A 17,018-nucleotide genomic window follows, 5' to 3' on the forward strand; every position below is an offset into this window, starting at 1 on the left:
CCCCTGCCGGCCGGGCCCGGCCAGCGGCCTCCCCGGAGGACCGGGGCGCTCACCGCCGCCTCTCGCCGCTTCTGCCGGCGGCGGGGAAGCCGCTTTCACGGGGAGAAAGAGCGGTGCAACCTTCCGTCGTGCCGCTGTTCTCCGGCGAGGAAGGAGAAACGCCCTCCCGGGAGGCGCGTTTCATTTCCACCACCGGGCGCCCGGCGGCAGGTGGTTCATGGTGTGCCCTGAATGCTGAAACGGCAGGAGAGAGCATCTCACCTGCTTTTAAGAGCAAAGCATGCTGCCTCCCTTAATGCTTCCCAGAAAAAAAATTCACCCCACAACTGTTGCCAAGCTGGGAATCTCTGCAATGGCAGAAACAATGGCCGAAGCTGCGTTTGAGCACGTAAAATGTCATGTTTCATCCAAGACAAGCCAGGAAAACTCCCAAAGTGGGAAGAGCTTAAGAGCATCTTTTTTTTTTTTTCTCCCCACCATCTTGCATGGGCATGTGCTGCTTGTTGGCAGACATAGTACAAGTGAGGGAGATAAGAAAAGGAATGTTTACGCCCAGGCTCTCTTAACTTGCCCGAACTGCTCCAGGACACTCAAGGATGTGTCTTCATTGTTCCCCCTTCCAACTACCAACACTGCAACCAGCACGGTCTAAACAAAGAGGACAAGCTTTTGTCCCACAGTTGGCTTCTGGATTGTTTCTCCTTATATGTGAACTTCAGTATCGCCTCTGTTGGAACCTGGGAGCCAACACTGGAAATTCGGCACGGCACAGGCACTACCCCGTTGTACGGGAGAAGACGGGGATAGTCTTTGGCTAATATGGTGCCTCAATTTAGCAATGCGCCCTTAGCAATGCCTTTCACCTCTTACGTTTTGAAGTGAAATACTTTGTGCAGATAAAGCAGAATGGGAAAATTAAAGAGGGGCTGGGGGGGGGGGGGGGGTAGTGATTAGAAAGATAATTCAACTTTAACCTGCTTGAAAAGATACCTAAAAAAGCTGACTTGAAATCTCTTACAGTTTTGGATGTGTCACGGTCACCGGTCACAGAGCTGAACTAACAATCCCAGAGCACCTTGTCTGTCCACACGCTGTGTGCAACCCATCGCCCAGCCTCTGGATTTTGACCTTGACTTTTCAAGGATTGTTTATGGTACGTATTACTAGGACATTCAGGCACCTCTTGTGGCTTCCCACTGTAAATACCAAGAGAACAAACTCTCTGATTTATTAATCAATTAATTAGATACAATATATTTATGGCTACCACAGGCCCACAGTAATTTGTTTTAACAAAGTGCTAGGCTGCAGTGAAAAACAAACCGATATGGTGCATCACTCCTCCTTCATAAGGACAACCCTGTTTCTTTCTAAGCAAGGATGGTAACAATTACTTAATGGAACAGCTAACGTTTCCGCTGAAATTTGAATTTGTAAATAGCTGGGCCATTTGTTGTCTCTTTCTTCACCTTTACTTTATGAGTTTTGTCCTAGAAAAAAGAACAGGAAATAAATAGTTGCTGGCATCTAAAAAAAACCAAAACACAAACCCACCCTCATATAAATAATAAAGTCCCTGGCTAGGACTGATAAGGCATTAGTGAAAAATGGTCGCTTTCCACTGTTTAGGTTGGAATTATATTTCTGTCTGGTCTTTCCACCTTTAGGTTGTCAGGCACAATCTGTTTTGTTCACAAGCACCAGTGAATGGCGAGTCCCATTGAGACAAATAATTTTTTGATCATTGGGATTTTTAAGATCTTGTAACCTACAGATACGGTTCCTTGTCTCTGCTACTTGAAAGTATTAATTCAGTACTTGAAAGCTGGCGACAGTATTTTAGAAAAGACTTGTGAGCAGCACTTTGAAGTTGAGTCTTTGTCCTTGCTGACATGGTAAGAGTTGGACTAGCAGGTATGATTTACTAGCCATGGCACAACTGGAATGCTTCATCTCCTTGCTTTTTCCATACTAAAAGAGGATTACTTATATTTAGGAGTTATTGGGAAGTGTCAGTATAAAATCAGAGTGAAGAAATGCATATATACAAAACTAGACTTAATGACCTTAACAGAACAGATTCAAAGAACCAGAACTAAATCCCTCACCAAAAGATCTTTACGCGTCTGGATTTTCTGTGCAATAACAAACATGGCCTTTTCTCTTTCAATGCGCTGCTTCAGGAGGTCATATTGATTCTTCCTTTGCTGGGCTAATTTCTGGAGGGGGGGGGAGAAAAAAAAAAAAAGGTTTTTTTAAGACAGAGAGAGGAACAAGACACTATGGCCTATAACTGACCTATTCTGAGGCACCTGGACCTCACAAACATTTTTTACATTTTAAAATCATAATCATACTAAAGAATGCTGCTTCAATTCTGTGGCTAGATTCCAGAGAACCGTTTTAACATCTTGATTCTCATACTAGAGGTTTTCTAGTTAGGACTTAATTCTTTGTGCTTGTTTTAATCTCCTAAATCCAAACATAAAAACCCAAACCTCTTCTAACCTAGTTTAGATGCTGTGTAACCTTGTTCAGTATGTGGCTGGAATTTCATTTTTCCAAATCCTCTTAATTTCAATGTTGAGTGCAAGATAACATTTAACTCCGTAACAAAAACCCAATTTATCTGGGGGGTGGAAGGAAAAAAAAAAAAGAGACCAGAGACCAATTCCTGAAGTGCTTAGAAATTGCACAGAGGCCTCCCAAAATGCAACTTGTTTGGTCACGTTTACTTACTAAGCATGGATGGCTTTCCCACCACAAAAATGGTATTACTGCAGGTGTGATTTAAGTAATTAAATTAAGGAGAACAGATCCCAACAGGCTTAAAATATGACTCAGAGATTTAGAGGAGAAAACTTGTCAGTCTACAACTTGTCCAACTGCTTTACTGACAAGCCAAACTGAGAAAGCTGGCAAGAAGAAAGGGACCACAGGGTGTTTGTTATCTGACATCTGATTCAGAAAACAACAGGTTACAAATTTACCAATCGGCAATTTTAGACAACTTTGTTTTTACCTTACACATACTAACTCAAGCTTATAGGACTGCCCAGTATATCTAAACTATTTAAGCGCTATTTACAGTGTTAAAGCCACGCGTAGCTACTTCTAGGACAGAAATGCTGTGATATTAAAACATCAGAATCAAAGGCAATTGCGTAAGCAATTCATCCTGAAGGATCACGAAACACTTTGAATTTGGAAAGCCAGGAAATGAGACTATAGCTTAAATGCCTTTAAGAAGAAAAAAGGGATGACAAATCCTGAATCTCAAGCAACTTCAGAAGATCAGAAACCCAACAACACAAATATCTATGTTGGAATAAGCTTCACATCGCTATTCAGGTAAGCAAGAGTTTTGGGGGAGGTGTGAAGGGAGACTTAACAGTGGATGCTGCAAAAATCACACTTAAAACTGCAGCAATCTATTGAAAAGATAGTCCCATAGATGTATGTCACATAATGGAGAAGAAATATACCAATTTTGCCAAGGAAACTGCCTAATCATATCTACAGTATTCCTTTCTGGCCCATACGTCACAACTCTTGATTTATAATCCACAGTGGACTGGGATACAACAGAACGAGTTCTCCATGTCAATCCAGGAGGAGATTTGACTATAGGCTCCAGGCACTTGATGATTAAGTGACATCCACTACAGCCTTGTGTCACCAATAAAAATTCTAAGACAAGAAAACAACTTTGTTCTCCTCCACAATAGTCCAACGAATCCTCTTTAGTGCTTATTACATGAAAGATGTAAAACATTAAGAAAACTATAATACAAATAGTGGCAGGACAAACTACCTTTAAGCGGGCAGGATCAGTAGCTCCTTTCAGTGTCTCTTTCTGCAACGTTGCAATGGTTGGTCGGTTGTACACTCTGTCTACAAGCTCTGGAACAGTATCCAGATGAGTTGCAATATCAAATTCCTGAACTACAAATAAAAAGAAATTTAGGAATAAACTTATACGGACTTCTTGGACTAATGCTCAGCAAACTTTCCAAACACGTAGCTTAAGTACAGTCAGCGATGGAAGCCCCAGCAACATAGCTCCTGCAAAACTGAGGTCTTAATCTAGTAATCAAAAGAGATTTCTAGACCACCTGAATTATTATTCCTGAAAAAAACCCAACCTTTTTTTAATGATAACAGCATAAAGAAAGCACCATACTATTTTAAACAGCCTACAATAAAACAGCACGGAACAAGTTTTATCAGAAAACCTATTTAAAGCTTACCTTCTTTTTTGGTATCGAAAAAGAACATGTGCTTGTTGGGTTTCTTCCCCTCAGCATCCAGCAGATGGAGCTCCGACTTCAGCCTCTCGATTTTCTGCAGGAAAAAGTTAAATCTGTTTTGGCAAACATCTGTCAGTAATGTCTCCCTGAAGTAAACTCCTGTTTGTTTCTCAAACATCTGAATTCTTCCTTTTTTTTCTTTTTTTAAATCTTTGAAAATACATCTAGTCTGTATTTATGTCATGTCTTCATAACCTTTTCGCGTAGAGGTTAACAGTAATTTCCTGTATTACTCAGCCAAACACATACAAATCAATTTTCAGAACAGTAAGTTATCTGTATGGCAGATAGGCAAAGTAGGAATGATTACCATGAAATCACTAGCAAAAGCGTGGATGAAAATTCAAAGCTGACTTTAATTTTTTATCTGCAGCAACGGTGTGTGGATCAACATCAGAGCATAAAATATTTTCAGAAGTGGGTCACATTTCTGTTGAATGCCTGCCTACCAAATTCAAACAACCTACTTCAGTAACAATAATCCTCAATTCTTTATGAATATGAGAAGCAAGAGTACATGTTTAATGTCTGAAATTTACATAAGAAATCAGCAAGTTTTATAATAATGCACAGTACAGTTTTTATTATTCAGTATACCTTTAGGTTCTATATACAGAGCTCCACTGACATTCCCATCTATCATTTCCAGTATTGCACAAATCAGATTTCACTAAAGATAAACATAATAGCTAAAACCAACAAAAAACCACAATAAAAAGAACAATTCTGAGCAAACTAGAAAACAGTGAAAAAGTATTACCTTGGCTTCTGCCACTCTTTTCATTTCCACATATTTAATATCCTGTGTCCTCATCAGTTTCACCTGTTCGGGGGTCACTTCATCCTTTGGCTGCTTTATTGTATGAACTCCATCCTAAAACCAGATGGAACATAGCACTTAGATACCATTCCAGCTATAGTGTACTATGGGTCCTAATAATCAAAGCAAAATAACTTTTTTTGTCCTTTGCCTCTCAATTTCTTCAAAGCTTTCCAAAGGCACTAAGGCAAGTCTGCTAATTTATTTACTAATTCATATATTAAAAACAAAACAAGGTAGAAAAACAAATTATGTTACTTAGAGCAACAGAGCGTAACCCTGCTTGAAGGCAATTTTGAAGGCAATTTAGATTCTCACCTGGAGCTCTGCACGTATCATTTTAAAGTAGAACTCATCAGGATTCTTGTCCAGAGCTTTCTTTTGAAGTGCTCTGAGGGCATTCTGTTTCTTGTGATAGTCACTAGGGGGGGAAAAAAACAAAAACAAAACAAACCCATACAGAAGTTGTTCAGCAGTTTCTCCATGTTCACACTCCCTGATGAGATGCCGAGTCCTTCAAAGCGATGCTCAGAGCTTTGAGGAGCAGACCAGGCTCCACATACAGAGATGGACACCAACTAGTGACTTTAGTTTTACACTTTATTGCTTAACAAAGCTGGAAAGGAACAGCGTCCAACAGTAAGCATTAGAGGAGTAACGGAAACACGTTCACCCGTTCTGCAAAGCTTACCGAGCTGCTTAGGACTCCCAGATCTTCTACAGAATCAGCCATTAAAGATGGAAGATGATGCTTACGGGTTTTGTAGTAATCACAGTAAGAACGATTTTTGTGGGGCCTTCGCCCTCCGCAATCCCTCTCCCTCCGACTCAACCACAGGGATACTTAACTGTCCGTGCACATCTCCCTTGCTTCCACGGACGTGCCCGCTACCTGGGAGCAGGGACACCGGTTCCCGTGCCGCCGAGCCCGCTGGCTCTTCCCGTCGTCTCTGCCACCGCGGTGCAGGGACCAGCCCGGCCGGAGGCCAACACTCCAGAGCCCGGTGGCACCCGCGAGCGCCGCCGGCCGCCCCCGCCCGCCTGCCTCCTCGCCCCCGTCCCCGAGGTCGCCCTCCCCTCGCCGCGGCCCCACTCACTCGGCGCGGAGCCGGTAGTCCTTCTTCTTCTCCAGCAGGCCCAGCTTCTTCCGGCAGGCGGGCTAGGAGGAAAGGCAAGGAACGGCGTGAGCGGCCACCGGCGGCGGGGCCCGGCCGAGGGGGACGGCGGCCCGGCCTAGTGCACTGACCTGGGCCCGCTCGCGGTGCGGGCGCTGCCCCGACTTGGCGGCTTTCCTGAAGGCGGCCGACATAGTGGCGGTCCCGCTCGCCTGACACGGGCCACGGCCCTCGGCCCTCCGGTGCCCCTGCTCGGCCCTGGCCCTGCTCGGCCCCGGCCTCGCCCGATCCCCCCGGTGCCGCCGCTACAGCCCCCGCGCTGTGAAACGCCGGGCGCCGCGCACAGGCCGGAAGGGGCGGGGCTTCCGGGAGTCAAAGGTCGGGCGCGCGGCTCGCCGGGCGGTGGCGCCGTCTCCCTGGCGACGGCGCGGTGCGGTCCGGTCCGGTCCGGTGCACGGCTCCTGCCCGGCTGGGCCCCGCCGCCCCCTTTGCCCTTTCAAAGCCGCGGCGGGAGGCCGAGCGCAGCTCCGTTAAGCCGCGGCGGTGCTGCGCGGGCAGGAGGCTCCGACCGAGCCCGACCTTCCCCTGGGGGGAGCCGGCGCACGGCCCCGAAGGTCCGGCCAGGAGCGCGGGGACCCCGCGGCCCTTCTCGGCCGCGCCCCGGGCGCTGCTCTGCCGCCGCCGGACTGCTGCCGTTCGGTGGCCGAGCCCGCTCGGGAGGCTGGGCCCCGTCCGTCGGGCCCGGGCGGGAGCGGCGCCGGGCGGCTGCAGGTGGTTCGGATCCTGGGCAGGGGTCCCCGCCGCCGCTGGGGGCTCCCGCCCGGCCCGGGCGGGGCTTGTCCGCGCCCTCCCGCGGCGCGCAGGCCGGGCTCTGAACCGCAGCCCCGGGGGTCGGCGCGGCCGGCCCCCCCCCCCCATCCCCCGCCGTGCGTTTCAGCCGTGGGGCCGGTTGCGAGCCCGCGGCTGGGCGGGGGGAAGAGCCGCGCCGGGCGGGAGCCGCCGCGCCCGGGAGGGGGAGCCGCAGGGCAGGCGACGGGCTGCGGCGGCGGGGAGGCTCCGCGGGACTGCCTCGTGCCCGGCGCCGGGAGCCGTAGACGGGGGCTCCCCTACGGGGCCGGAGCCGGCGTCTTTCCCCGCTGCCCCTTCGGCGACAGACGAGCCCGCGGCCGGCCGGCTCTGCCGGCGCCCGCTACCGCCGCTCTCCCCCGTCCTGCGGACGGCCCCGCGCCTCGCCGAGCTGAGTAGCGGGGAAGCGCGGCCCGGGGGGGGGGGGGGGCCGCGGGCGGGCGGGCTCCGGGGTGGCCGCTCGGAAGCGAACGGGGGAGGCGAGGGGATTAGCGGCGGGCTCGGGACGGGGAGGGGGGGGTCCTCCCACGGGGGTCGGGGACAGGCGGCCCCGCTGCCGGGAGCGTCGCACTCGCAGGCGGCGGCGGCGGCGTAAACTGCTCCCGGCTCTCGGGGCGGGCACCGGACGGCCGAGCCCGCCGGCCCGGCCCAGCCCAGCCCGCCGCCCCTCGGCCCCGCCCCGGGCCGGGCTCCGCGCCGCGGGGCCGGGGAGCAGTGCCGAGCCGCGCTGCGCCGAGCCTGCCCATCGCCGGGCGAGCAGCGAGGGGGGGCGCGGCACCGGGACACCGACCAGGTGGGTCGGGACGGGACGGGCGGCGCCGGTGGGGGGGCCGGCGGCGGGAGCCGCCGCTGCCGCCCGCTCTGGCCCCCGCGGCCCCGGGCGGGTCGGGGCGACGGCGGGCCGGGGGGGGGGGGGGGGGCGGAAGGGAGAGTGCCTCCGCCGCCGGTGTCCCCGGCGCTCTGCGGGGACGGGCATCCCGGCTTGGCTCGGTCTGTCGTTATCCGGGATGTGGCTCGCCCTCAGAGCTCCGCTTCGGTGCGTTCTGGGAAGCAGAGCTTGCACCGTTTTCTGAAAGAAAAACCCAAATCTTTCGGCCGTGTCTCTCTCTCTCAGACTGTATAGTTGCAATGCTTAACTGGTATTTTATTAAGAAAGCTCCAAGACTTAACCAATAAAACTCGGAAGTAAACTTAAACCAAATGCTCAAACGTAGCATAGAGAAATTTTCAACACATCTTAAACGGTTGCTGTCTCTCCAGAGAATCCCAGGGTAGGTACGGGGAAAGACTACTCACAGCCTTGCTGCTTCTTTTTTTTTTTTTTTTTTTTTTTTTTGTGAGCGTTAAACAAAGACTCAAAAGTCACAGTTTGAACCTTGCTATTAAAAAATAGCTCAGCTTCTTTTCAAAATGTCTTTTTACTGAACACAGTTTTGTTTCAGATTGTTATGTTTTCTTACAGGTAATGTTTTCTTTCCTGGTTTCCAGTGTTGTTGGTATTTTGTACTTGCTGTTGCATTAATCGCTTTGACTCTTTCATGAGGATTAATGGAGATGTTGGATATACTTTATAGTTAGCCTGGGTGAAGCATGTTAGTAGGAATTACTCTCTAGTGACTCAAAGCTCAAATGGATGGCATATGATGGTGGTTACTTATCTTCACAGTGCAAGCTTTGATACTGAAGTCTCTATACTTAGATTTGAATTTAGTGCATTCACTGCTTCCCAGTTTTGGAAATCACAAAGAAATCTTTCCAAAGTGGAAAACCTGTTACAGGAGCACAGGGAAAGCCACCCTATAACAGGCCGAAGGTCTGATGAACGCAGTGTCCTGGTGGCAGCACAGGCCACCAGCAAACAGCTAGGGAAGAGTGCGGGGAGATTTCTTTTACTTTTCTGACTCTTCTATGAAATCATTAGAAATCTGTGGCTCTTCTAGCTGCCATGAATGTGTGGTTGTCAAATATTCCTTTACTGTTAATTTTTGAGAAGCATTTTCTTGGCCATTTCCTTAGGAGTCTCTCGTATTTAAGTATCTGCCTTTGGCATGAGTAATATTTTTCTGTTGTTCACAAAGGTGTTGAAGCTGTCACATTTCCCTAATTTGCTTTGTCAAAGTATGGTTTAACTTCCTGATAGGCAGGCCATCAGCAGGGCAGCAGGAAAGGAGAAGTCTGACATTTCTTCTGTCTTTCTTTTGTGCCATTTTTGTTCCCTTTCCTAGGATGGAGACTGTATGGTTCTCTTGCTTCTCTTGCTGGCTCCTTCCTTAGAGGCACAGAGTTGTGAGCATTACTTTAATTCTTACCCAGCTAGGTCTGTAATTTTGTATACTGGTGGCAGAGCATAGGAGACAAAAATATAGTTAGTTGTGGGCACTAATTATAGTGGATGCTCTACAGCAAAAAGTATGGTTTGGAATAAGAACTCCTTAAACCTGTACATAAGGAATGGTGGGGACACACCGAAGGCAGGGTGGTGTTTGGAAATATCCAGAATTCCCTAGCAGGAAGCCCTCTGAACAGTTCCATGGTCTCAGCTTCTGGAGCACCGCTGTCTTTCCATCTTGGATGTTTTTGAGGTGCCTCTTGGGGGAAAATCTGCACATCTCACCTGCCTGCAGAGTAGCACCCGAAGAGCTGAGTGGTGACTAGTGTGCTGCAGATCAGGCTGGCTCCTTGGTGTTTGGGAGGACAGTAGGTCCCTGCCATTCCCTCTGCAGGATTTGCAGCCATCTGCAGCATGTCTGCTGTCAGCTCTGCTTCCTGTTTACACTGCACTTCGTTTTGGAGCGGACTCTGAAACAGCCATGCTCTCTGAGGACACAGCTGGCAGCTGGGTGGCTCAGCTCTCCGAGATCATCATGGGGAGGAAAGGCAGGAGTCTCTTTCCTGGCCCGTGTCATTGTGGTTGCCCTGATGACACGTGCTTCCCCCCCCCCCGTAGAGTGCCAGCCTTGTGTGGCTATAGGTAGTGTTCACTGGTCAATAGATTTGAGAGGTATCAGCTCAGTGATGTTCTTCTGGGTTTTGGACCTCCCAGCTTTAAGACAGAGGTGAACCCTTAACTGATGGAGCCAGGAAAAACTTCTAGGTTACTGAAATTCCCAGTGCACCAACTTTGGAAGCACTTGGTTCTGTTCACAGCCAGGACCCACTTGCTCTATGAGGTAAGATACTTTCTACTGTGTTCCTAACTGTGGCTGAGCCGATACTGTTACATGGCCTGCTGTTTTTTGAAATGCCAGCGGAAAATGGAATAAACTGATTACTTTTAGTGCTCAAGTGATTCCCACCCTCTCTCCCTGGAAAAGGACTTTTATGGTAGTCACAGCACTGATACACAAGATTTTCATGGTGGCCCTCTGGGGTCCTGGTTCATGTCTGTAGGATTTTCACTGTCCATAGCTTGCATGAGGTCATGCTTCAAGAGCCCTCATTGCAGCAGTAGCCTTGGGAGAGAGACATGACTGTAAACCTTTCTGTCTCTGCTTCACCTTTCGTGTGAGGAAGTTTCCATAGACAATGAAGGTGATTACAGAAAAGTGGGGGCTGACTGGCTGGCTCGTCTGAATAAAAGCCAAACTTCTTAACTGGGCAAAAAGCTTCATAATTTCTTCTAATTGCTCAAGTAAGGAAAGCATTTCTCCTCTGGTGTTCGGTATCCCTGGTTGACATCTGCTGTTCTTGGATTGCCTGTGCCCACTATGGAGCACCCAGCTTGGTCTGGCAAGAAGGTGGTGCAAATGACATTTGCAGTTTTGCTCAGCATTTGACACCAGAGCGCAAGCTGCTACACCTTGTTCCTCAGAGGACTTGGACTATTTCTGCTGAAATAGGTGCAATTTTGATGGCCAAACTGGAAAAATTCAGAAAGAACTTGACAGTGTTTTGCCTCGTGATGTCATGAAAACAAATATAAATGGTTTACTCTGTTTTAAGAAATAAAAAAAAAAAAAAAAAAAAGGACATCTATAACAGTAGAAACCAGCTGCATCTAGGAAAGGGAAAAGACCAGTTGTTAGGGGGCAGAGAAACTTTACCAGTATTATTTAATCTTCAGATTGCTACCAAGTTTAGGATCACTTTTAAAGAATGGGTCATTCAAGTACAAGGGCTGAGAGTTTGCAAGCAAAGGGGTTCAGCTGCATGTGCTTTGTTGGTTTCAGTGGGACTTGGGTCCTACAGCCAGTCTCGACAGCTCTGACTGCTCTCTGTGAAGCTGCTGCAGCGCTCTCGGTTCTGCAGCCGTTCCACAGAGGAGGTGGCATTTCCCATGACGGCTGATACGTAGTTACTAGACTTTGTCCATTAAGAAGTGGTGGGTCTTTAGCTACAGTTGGAAAGAAAAATGCTGCATTCTGAGGAGATGTAGTTGCTGAGAAAAGTCCTTGGTCTTTGTTTCTTCTCTTCCTTCCGTTTTGCACTGGTTTTGCCAGGTGTAAAACACAGTTGTCAGCAGTTTACAGGGAGGAGGAGTGTCAGTTTTCCTGTGGAAGAAAATATCAAGGGTCTGATTGTGAAGGGAAAGGGGAAATTGAAGAATGCCACATGGCTTCTACCTTCCTGTATTTCATCCTAGCAGAATTGCCTCTGCTGAGTGACTCACTTTGTGTCTGTTGATATTTGCTAAATGGAGAACAGTTTTAACAAATGATTCTGCCCTTACTCAACAGGAGTCCACCAAAAGGATAATATTACTGTGGGAGGAATCAGAAAGACATGTCCATTAGGGCTAAGTTAATCAAGAGTTATTTAGAAATATGTTAACACAGAATCAAAATAGCAGTGGAATAAAAATCCTGAAATTTATGTTCTTGTTCTTAGTGCAGTCTCCCTTTGGCTTTATTTGGCCTGTGGTCATATGACTGTTAAAGTTAACTCATACCATTTTTTATTTGCCTCTGAATATGTTACTGTAGATTGTCCTAGTCTTGCAAGTTGCAGAGTTCTTTTGTGTAAAGCATTTTGAACTTCTCAAATACAAAAAAAAAATTCTTAAATCAGCACCATGGATAAATATTAACTCTAGACCCTTCCCATTGGTGTCATCGCTGGACGAAAGTTTGTTGATGTTTATGCCCAACCTGCCCAGTACCAGTTCTGTTCAGGAATATAAATTATCTTCCAGCACCAACCTGGTGGCTGATGCCAAGGACATAATCTTAACTGCTTCCTAACTTAGTTTTGAATGTCTGAGCTGTAAGCCAGAGGAATGTGCTGTATCTAACCTGGAGCTGTTAGCGGCCTCCAATGTCATAAATCCAGTGAGTGGAGAAACCAGTGCAGGTGACTGGACAGCTGGAGCTGTTTTCTCTACACACCAGGGGGAAAGAGACCTCTGAATAGCTCAAGGAAATGCTCAGTGTTATTGGAACGGCCGTGGATCTGCTTCCCTAGTGCTTCCTTCAGCACATGTTACACTTGACCTTGCCAGCACTAAACGCCAATAGGAGTCAAGTCATTGTCCCCAGTGGCAGATTAAACTGCTTGGCCATTGTTGAGGGTCCAAGATTTTCCTCTCTCACCCTGTTTAAATGACTGCTTGGATGTGCAGCCAAAGTAAACATGAGCTAATAAAAAATGTAGAGATAACAGATACAGACTAGCTGTTGCGGACTAAACAGGCATGCTGTAGCACAGAGATGTGTGAGTTTTGCTTGCATCTTTTCTGCTTTAGTTTTGAAGCTCAATTAGCTGAAAAAGAGGTGGTACAGATCAAGTATAACTTCCTTTCTGCTGTGATAGGGGAACTGTATTTATGTGTATGCTTTGAATCAGAAAGGGCTCTGTTAGGCTGCTGAGGATCCAGTGCCTGCCTTCCAAGGTATAGTGCACAAACCCCAGGCTAGCACTTCCTCACTTGAGAGCTGGAAGTGTGGTGGCAGTCCATGCAGTTTTGGAATACTTTCCTGTATTTCCCCACAGTCCATTTCCTTGTTGGCAATAGATGCATTTTCAGTTGACTTTTTACTTTTTCATTTATACATTAGGCAGCCTGTGAAGGCCATTGCTGTAAGATACCATTGAGATCAGTAGTCTGTGGGGGGTTGTAAGGAGGTGAGATAGCTACATGGCTATCAGGAGTGCCTAAACTTATGGTAAAGGAAAGAATGAGATCAGGAGAGGATCAAAAATCTTCCCGTGTGTGAAGCCACTGTGAAGTGGTGGGGGCTGGATTGTCCCTGTATTCCTGTGATGCAGTGCTTTTGGGTACTGTGTTATGTTATAAAAGGTGCTGAAGTGAATTGCTGGAAAGGTACTCTAACTGTTTTAAGTGCTTGTATGTTGCTAGCATACGTAATCACTGTGTGTCTGAAGATGGCTGACCTGCCAAAGTCCTTTTGCAGTGGCTTTCTTTGCTTTCCCCTTCCTGAGGCGTGGGTTGGCATGTCTTTGGCTCTGGTGGGATAGCACGGTCTTGCACTCTGTCCTCCAGCCTCTTCTGTAGTGGAATGGCAAGCAGCGATCAAAAGGTTATAGAGAAACTGAGGGCTTGAGAGTGTGATATGACATTAAAGGATTAAAGGCTGCTGGGCAATAATTACCATAAACGATGCAGACAAGTCCAGATCTAGGAACAGTTTTTCCTCTTTCATCCCAAGCCAGTCGTGGCTCATGCTGACAGCACACCTGGAAATGAGGTAACTGCATACTCTGCCCACATTGTTCAGATTTGCTGGGGCTTGGGCACAGACGTAGGATGTGTTTTCTTTGCTCCTGGGCAACCTTTGTTCTCCTGCAGCCAGGAAGTCTTATTTACTGGTGAAATGAGACAAGGCAGGGTGCTTCTCATCCTTTCTTGGGAAAGATGCTCCTAAGCCACCTGTGCTGTGACTTTCCTGAGAAATACCCTTTCCAGATGCGGAGATCTTGCTGCTATTGAAGTTTGAGGCAGAAATACTTCCAGAGCTGCCTGAACATGTTATTTAGGTCAGTTGCAAGGAAGATGGCAGCATGAATCAGAAAAGAAGTTGGAAGAGGAGGAAAGTCATTAGACGGCACCTTGACATTCCCTGCCAATGCAGGATTTTTCTCTGCCAGCACAGAAGCACAGTTAGAGATCATATTTGTTGTCTTTTGTGCTCCCTGTACACTCCTGTAACTTTGAGTAGCTGGACTGGAAATAAAAGAGAAGGCTGCAAACAAAAGCCTTGCCTTTATCACCCCACATCAGTGTACCTATTTCCTGGTGTATTAACTAATGTCTCTGAAACAGAGAGAGAGAGCAAGGTCCTCTCTTTATCCCTCTGGAAAACAAGATACATCAGAATAATTGCTCTAACTGCATCCATTTGGGGTGAATGAGTCTCCAGAAGATGCTTTTGAGGAGGCACAGTCATCACATTTTTGTGGCAACCGCTCACTGGTGGAGTGCTGGCCGAAATAGCTCACATGATTTTCCCACCAGGTAATGGGCAGGCGGTGCCTGGTGTGCAGCAGCAGCACCAAGGAGCACTAGGGGTGTGCAGGGAGGAAAGCAAAGCCAACAGCCTGAGCGCGCTGGGCTGGGTGTTGGGCTGAAGGGATGTCAGCAATGGTGGGAAACCTAAAAAACGTCCCATTGGGCAGGGCTTTGCCGAGCACTCCGTTTCCCTTCCCAGAGGAAGCAGCCTGAATTTACCCGTTGCTCTGTAGAGACCTGTAGGCTAAAACAAATTATTCTTACACAGTAGAAAACATTGGGACCAACCTTAACTGATGAAGCAATTTGCCAGCTTTTAGCCTCAAGCTCCCTAGTCCCTCAGGGCTTTCCAGTGTAATGACTTGGGTCGGCTTCCCAGAAAGATTCCCTTGGATATGTGCTGTTGGCAATACTCTGGCTCATTACTGGCCGTTTTATTTTTCCAAGAGCCAGCTCTTGTTAGCTTCGTTCTCACAGTATTGTTTTCTTTCTAGAAGAAGACTTTGCTGGCTCTCCTAAACTATCACATGGGAATTGCTTACTAGCTTAGATTTATTTTTTTTTGTTTTGACCCAAAGCTGCGCTTCGCTCCCCTCTGTAACAGTGCCAACATCATTTCCAGTCTCTTTTAAGCATATGTTTTGCAATAATATCTAAACTCTTGGCTCCAAATAACTGCCTTACAGAGAGATTAGTATCTTTTAACGAAGGAATTGAGAAGCAAATAGTGAGAACAAAAGCAGTATCTTGAGAGCCTGTAAGACTATCCTGACCTTTCCCAAAGGCCTCAGCCTAGACTTCAGGGTTTAGCTAGCAGATGGCAGAAATCAGGGTGGACTTTAGTTTGCGTAGTCCTCTGCCCAGTCACTGTGTTTGCTGGAAATGTGCTTTGCACATTGTTGCCATCTGGGCTTGACTGTACTATTCTTATAATCTCCAGGGAATCTTCTCTAGCAGAGCTCATCTCTGATGGAAGTCCTCTTTGGCTGACCTTGCACTGAGGCTAGTATTAGCAGCATGGATTTTTGAGATTTGACAGCAGCATTCTTCATAGGAAGAAAACTGGCTTGGGAAATGTTTTGTCCTGGCTGGGAAAGAAGGTATGCCACTTTCTAGTTGCGTTCTCCAGGTATCCAGCTGGGTATGTGGTATTAAACTAGAAAGTGAGGAGGTCAATATTAAAGTTTTCAAAACTTCAGGAGAAAGTGCTATGGGAACGCAAAGGCCTTTAGAAAACCAACTGAAAAACTGCCTTTGCTTTAGATGGGAGAACTAGATGTAGAGGCGAGAAGGAAGTTGTATGAGGCTATTCAGGAAATTAGCAGCAGTGGTGGGAGTATACCCCTTATCTTCTGATGTTAAAAAGCTCCTCCTTGGTTTGCATCAGCCTGTGTCTGGGAGGCTGTGCCTGATCTGCAGAAATAAAGATTAATGGTTAGAGAATTGGCGTCTTTGGAAGTGAAATTTCTCTCCTAATTAGCACATTGCTCAATTTGGGTTGCAGGTGAGTTGAGTTCCTGTTGCTCCACATGTTTTTATGAGTTTGTTACTTGTTAGCGCACATGACTATATATGAGTGTACAGATTTCAGCATCTCCCTAGGACTAAATAGCACCAGGGTTAAATGTATTTGCTTTTGTTGTTGAGTCTTTAGCTACAAAGTTTTGTGGCAGAATAGCGGAAGTGTGTAAAGCTGATGCTCTGGTGAATGTTAAATGAGACTATCTGCACTTACATTTCTATCCTCATTGATTCTTCCTTTGTAGTGCAGTAGTATCATAGATCTGGAGGTTGCAAATTTCAATTAAATTTGTGCAAAATGGCTTTGGGGCAGTTTCTGCTTGGGAATCTTTGTTGCTGTCCTTGTAAATAGAAAACCTGATGCACCAGACTAAAATAATGCAATAAGAATGGATTTTCTAGAAATGTTTTCTAATCCCTCTGAATTGTGATTCTTAAAATTTATATTCAAATGTCTTCTGCCACACAAGCAGAATGAGGGCTCCAAATGCTGTGAATAACTGCTCTTGGCAGCACTATTTACCAAAGTAGTAGCTAAGTTGGATCCTGTATGTTCTGACCTGCCCGAGTCACAGGTCATCCATTTGCACCAGCTGCTGCAGTGTCCCAGAGAATTTCCTGCATTGCTTTTTAGACGTTTATATATGCAGGGACAAGGAGTAGATCAGAAGACTCTCATATACCACGAAGATCCTTTCCTGATGTTACATTCTGTGTAGCCACCTCTTCCTCCAAGCTCTTTCCAGCTGGCCTCATCTCTCCATGCTGTTCCAAGGTTTTTACCTTTATTTGCGTGAGTGAACCTGGGGTTGTGGTGTTCTCTTTTGCTCATCCTTTGGTAGAGCAGGCAGTTGAGATGTTGAACCTGGAGCTGAGAGTCTCAGAACTGCAAGGGAGCTGACTAACAAGTGGCTGCTTACAGAGGGAGGCAAGAGTAAGTGGGGGGGGGGGGGGCTGGGAAGAATCTTCATCTGAATCTAAATGAACAGTCTGCTTTTCAG

The 17,018-nt window shown here is 47.3% G+C and overlaps 2 protein-coding genes across 6 annotated transcripts in view; one reads left to right on the forward strand and one right to left on the reverse strand.

Moving 5' to 3' along the window:
- Nucleotides 1-1,197: 1,197 nt before the first annotated feature.
- On the reverse strand, nucleotides 1,198-6,617 carry UTP11 (UTP11 small subunit processome component). The gene is made up of 8 exons (XM_049820975.1): nucleotides 6,377-6,617; nucleotides 6,228-6,289; nucleotides 5,449-5,551; nucleotides 5,071-5,184; nucleotides 4,251-4,344; nucleotides 3,815-3,945; nucleotides 2,109-2,219; nucleotides 1,198-1,490 (listed from the first exon to the last, which is right to left on the reverse strand). The coding sequence occupies exons 1-8, from the start codon at nucleotides 6,437-6,439 to the stop codon at nucleotides 1,407-1,409; spliced, it is 762 nt and encodes a 253-aa protein (XP_049676932.1). The 5' UTR covers nucleotides 6,440-6,617; the 3' UTR covers nucleotides 1,198-1,406.
- A 661-nt stretch (nucleotides 6,618-7,278) lies between these two features.
- FHL3 (four and a half LIM domains 3) overlaps nucleotides 7,279-17,018 on the forward strand; it is a 31,592-nt gene continuing 21,852 nt past the window's right edge. Inside the window, exon 1 of one of the 5 annotated variants that reach the window (XM_049819957.1) lies at nucleotides 7,279-7,481. The gene's annotated coding sequence lies outside the window, so the exon portion shown is untranslated. Of the gene's footprint in view, nucleotides 7,482-7,764; nucleotides 7,885-8,027; nucleotides 8,363-8,398; nucleotides 10,262-17,018 lie in introns of those variants that run through there. The other 4 variants (XM_049819961.1, XM_049819956.1, XM_049819960.1 and 1 more) reach the window with 4 other exon arrangements.

This window comes from Accipiter gentilis, chromosome 17 (genome assembly GCF_929443795.1).
Source record: "Accipiter gentilis chromosome 17, bAccGen1.1, whole genome shotgun sequence".
Taxonomy (NCBI): domain Eukaryota; kingdom Metazoa; phylum Chordata; class Aves; order Accipitriformes; family Accipitridae; genus Astur; species Astur gentilis.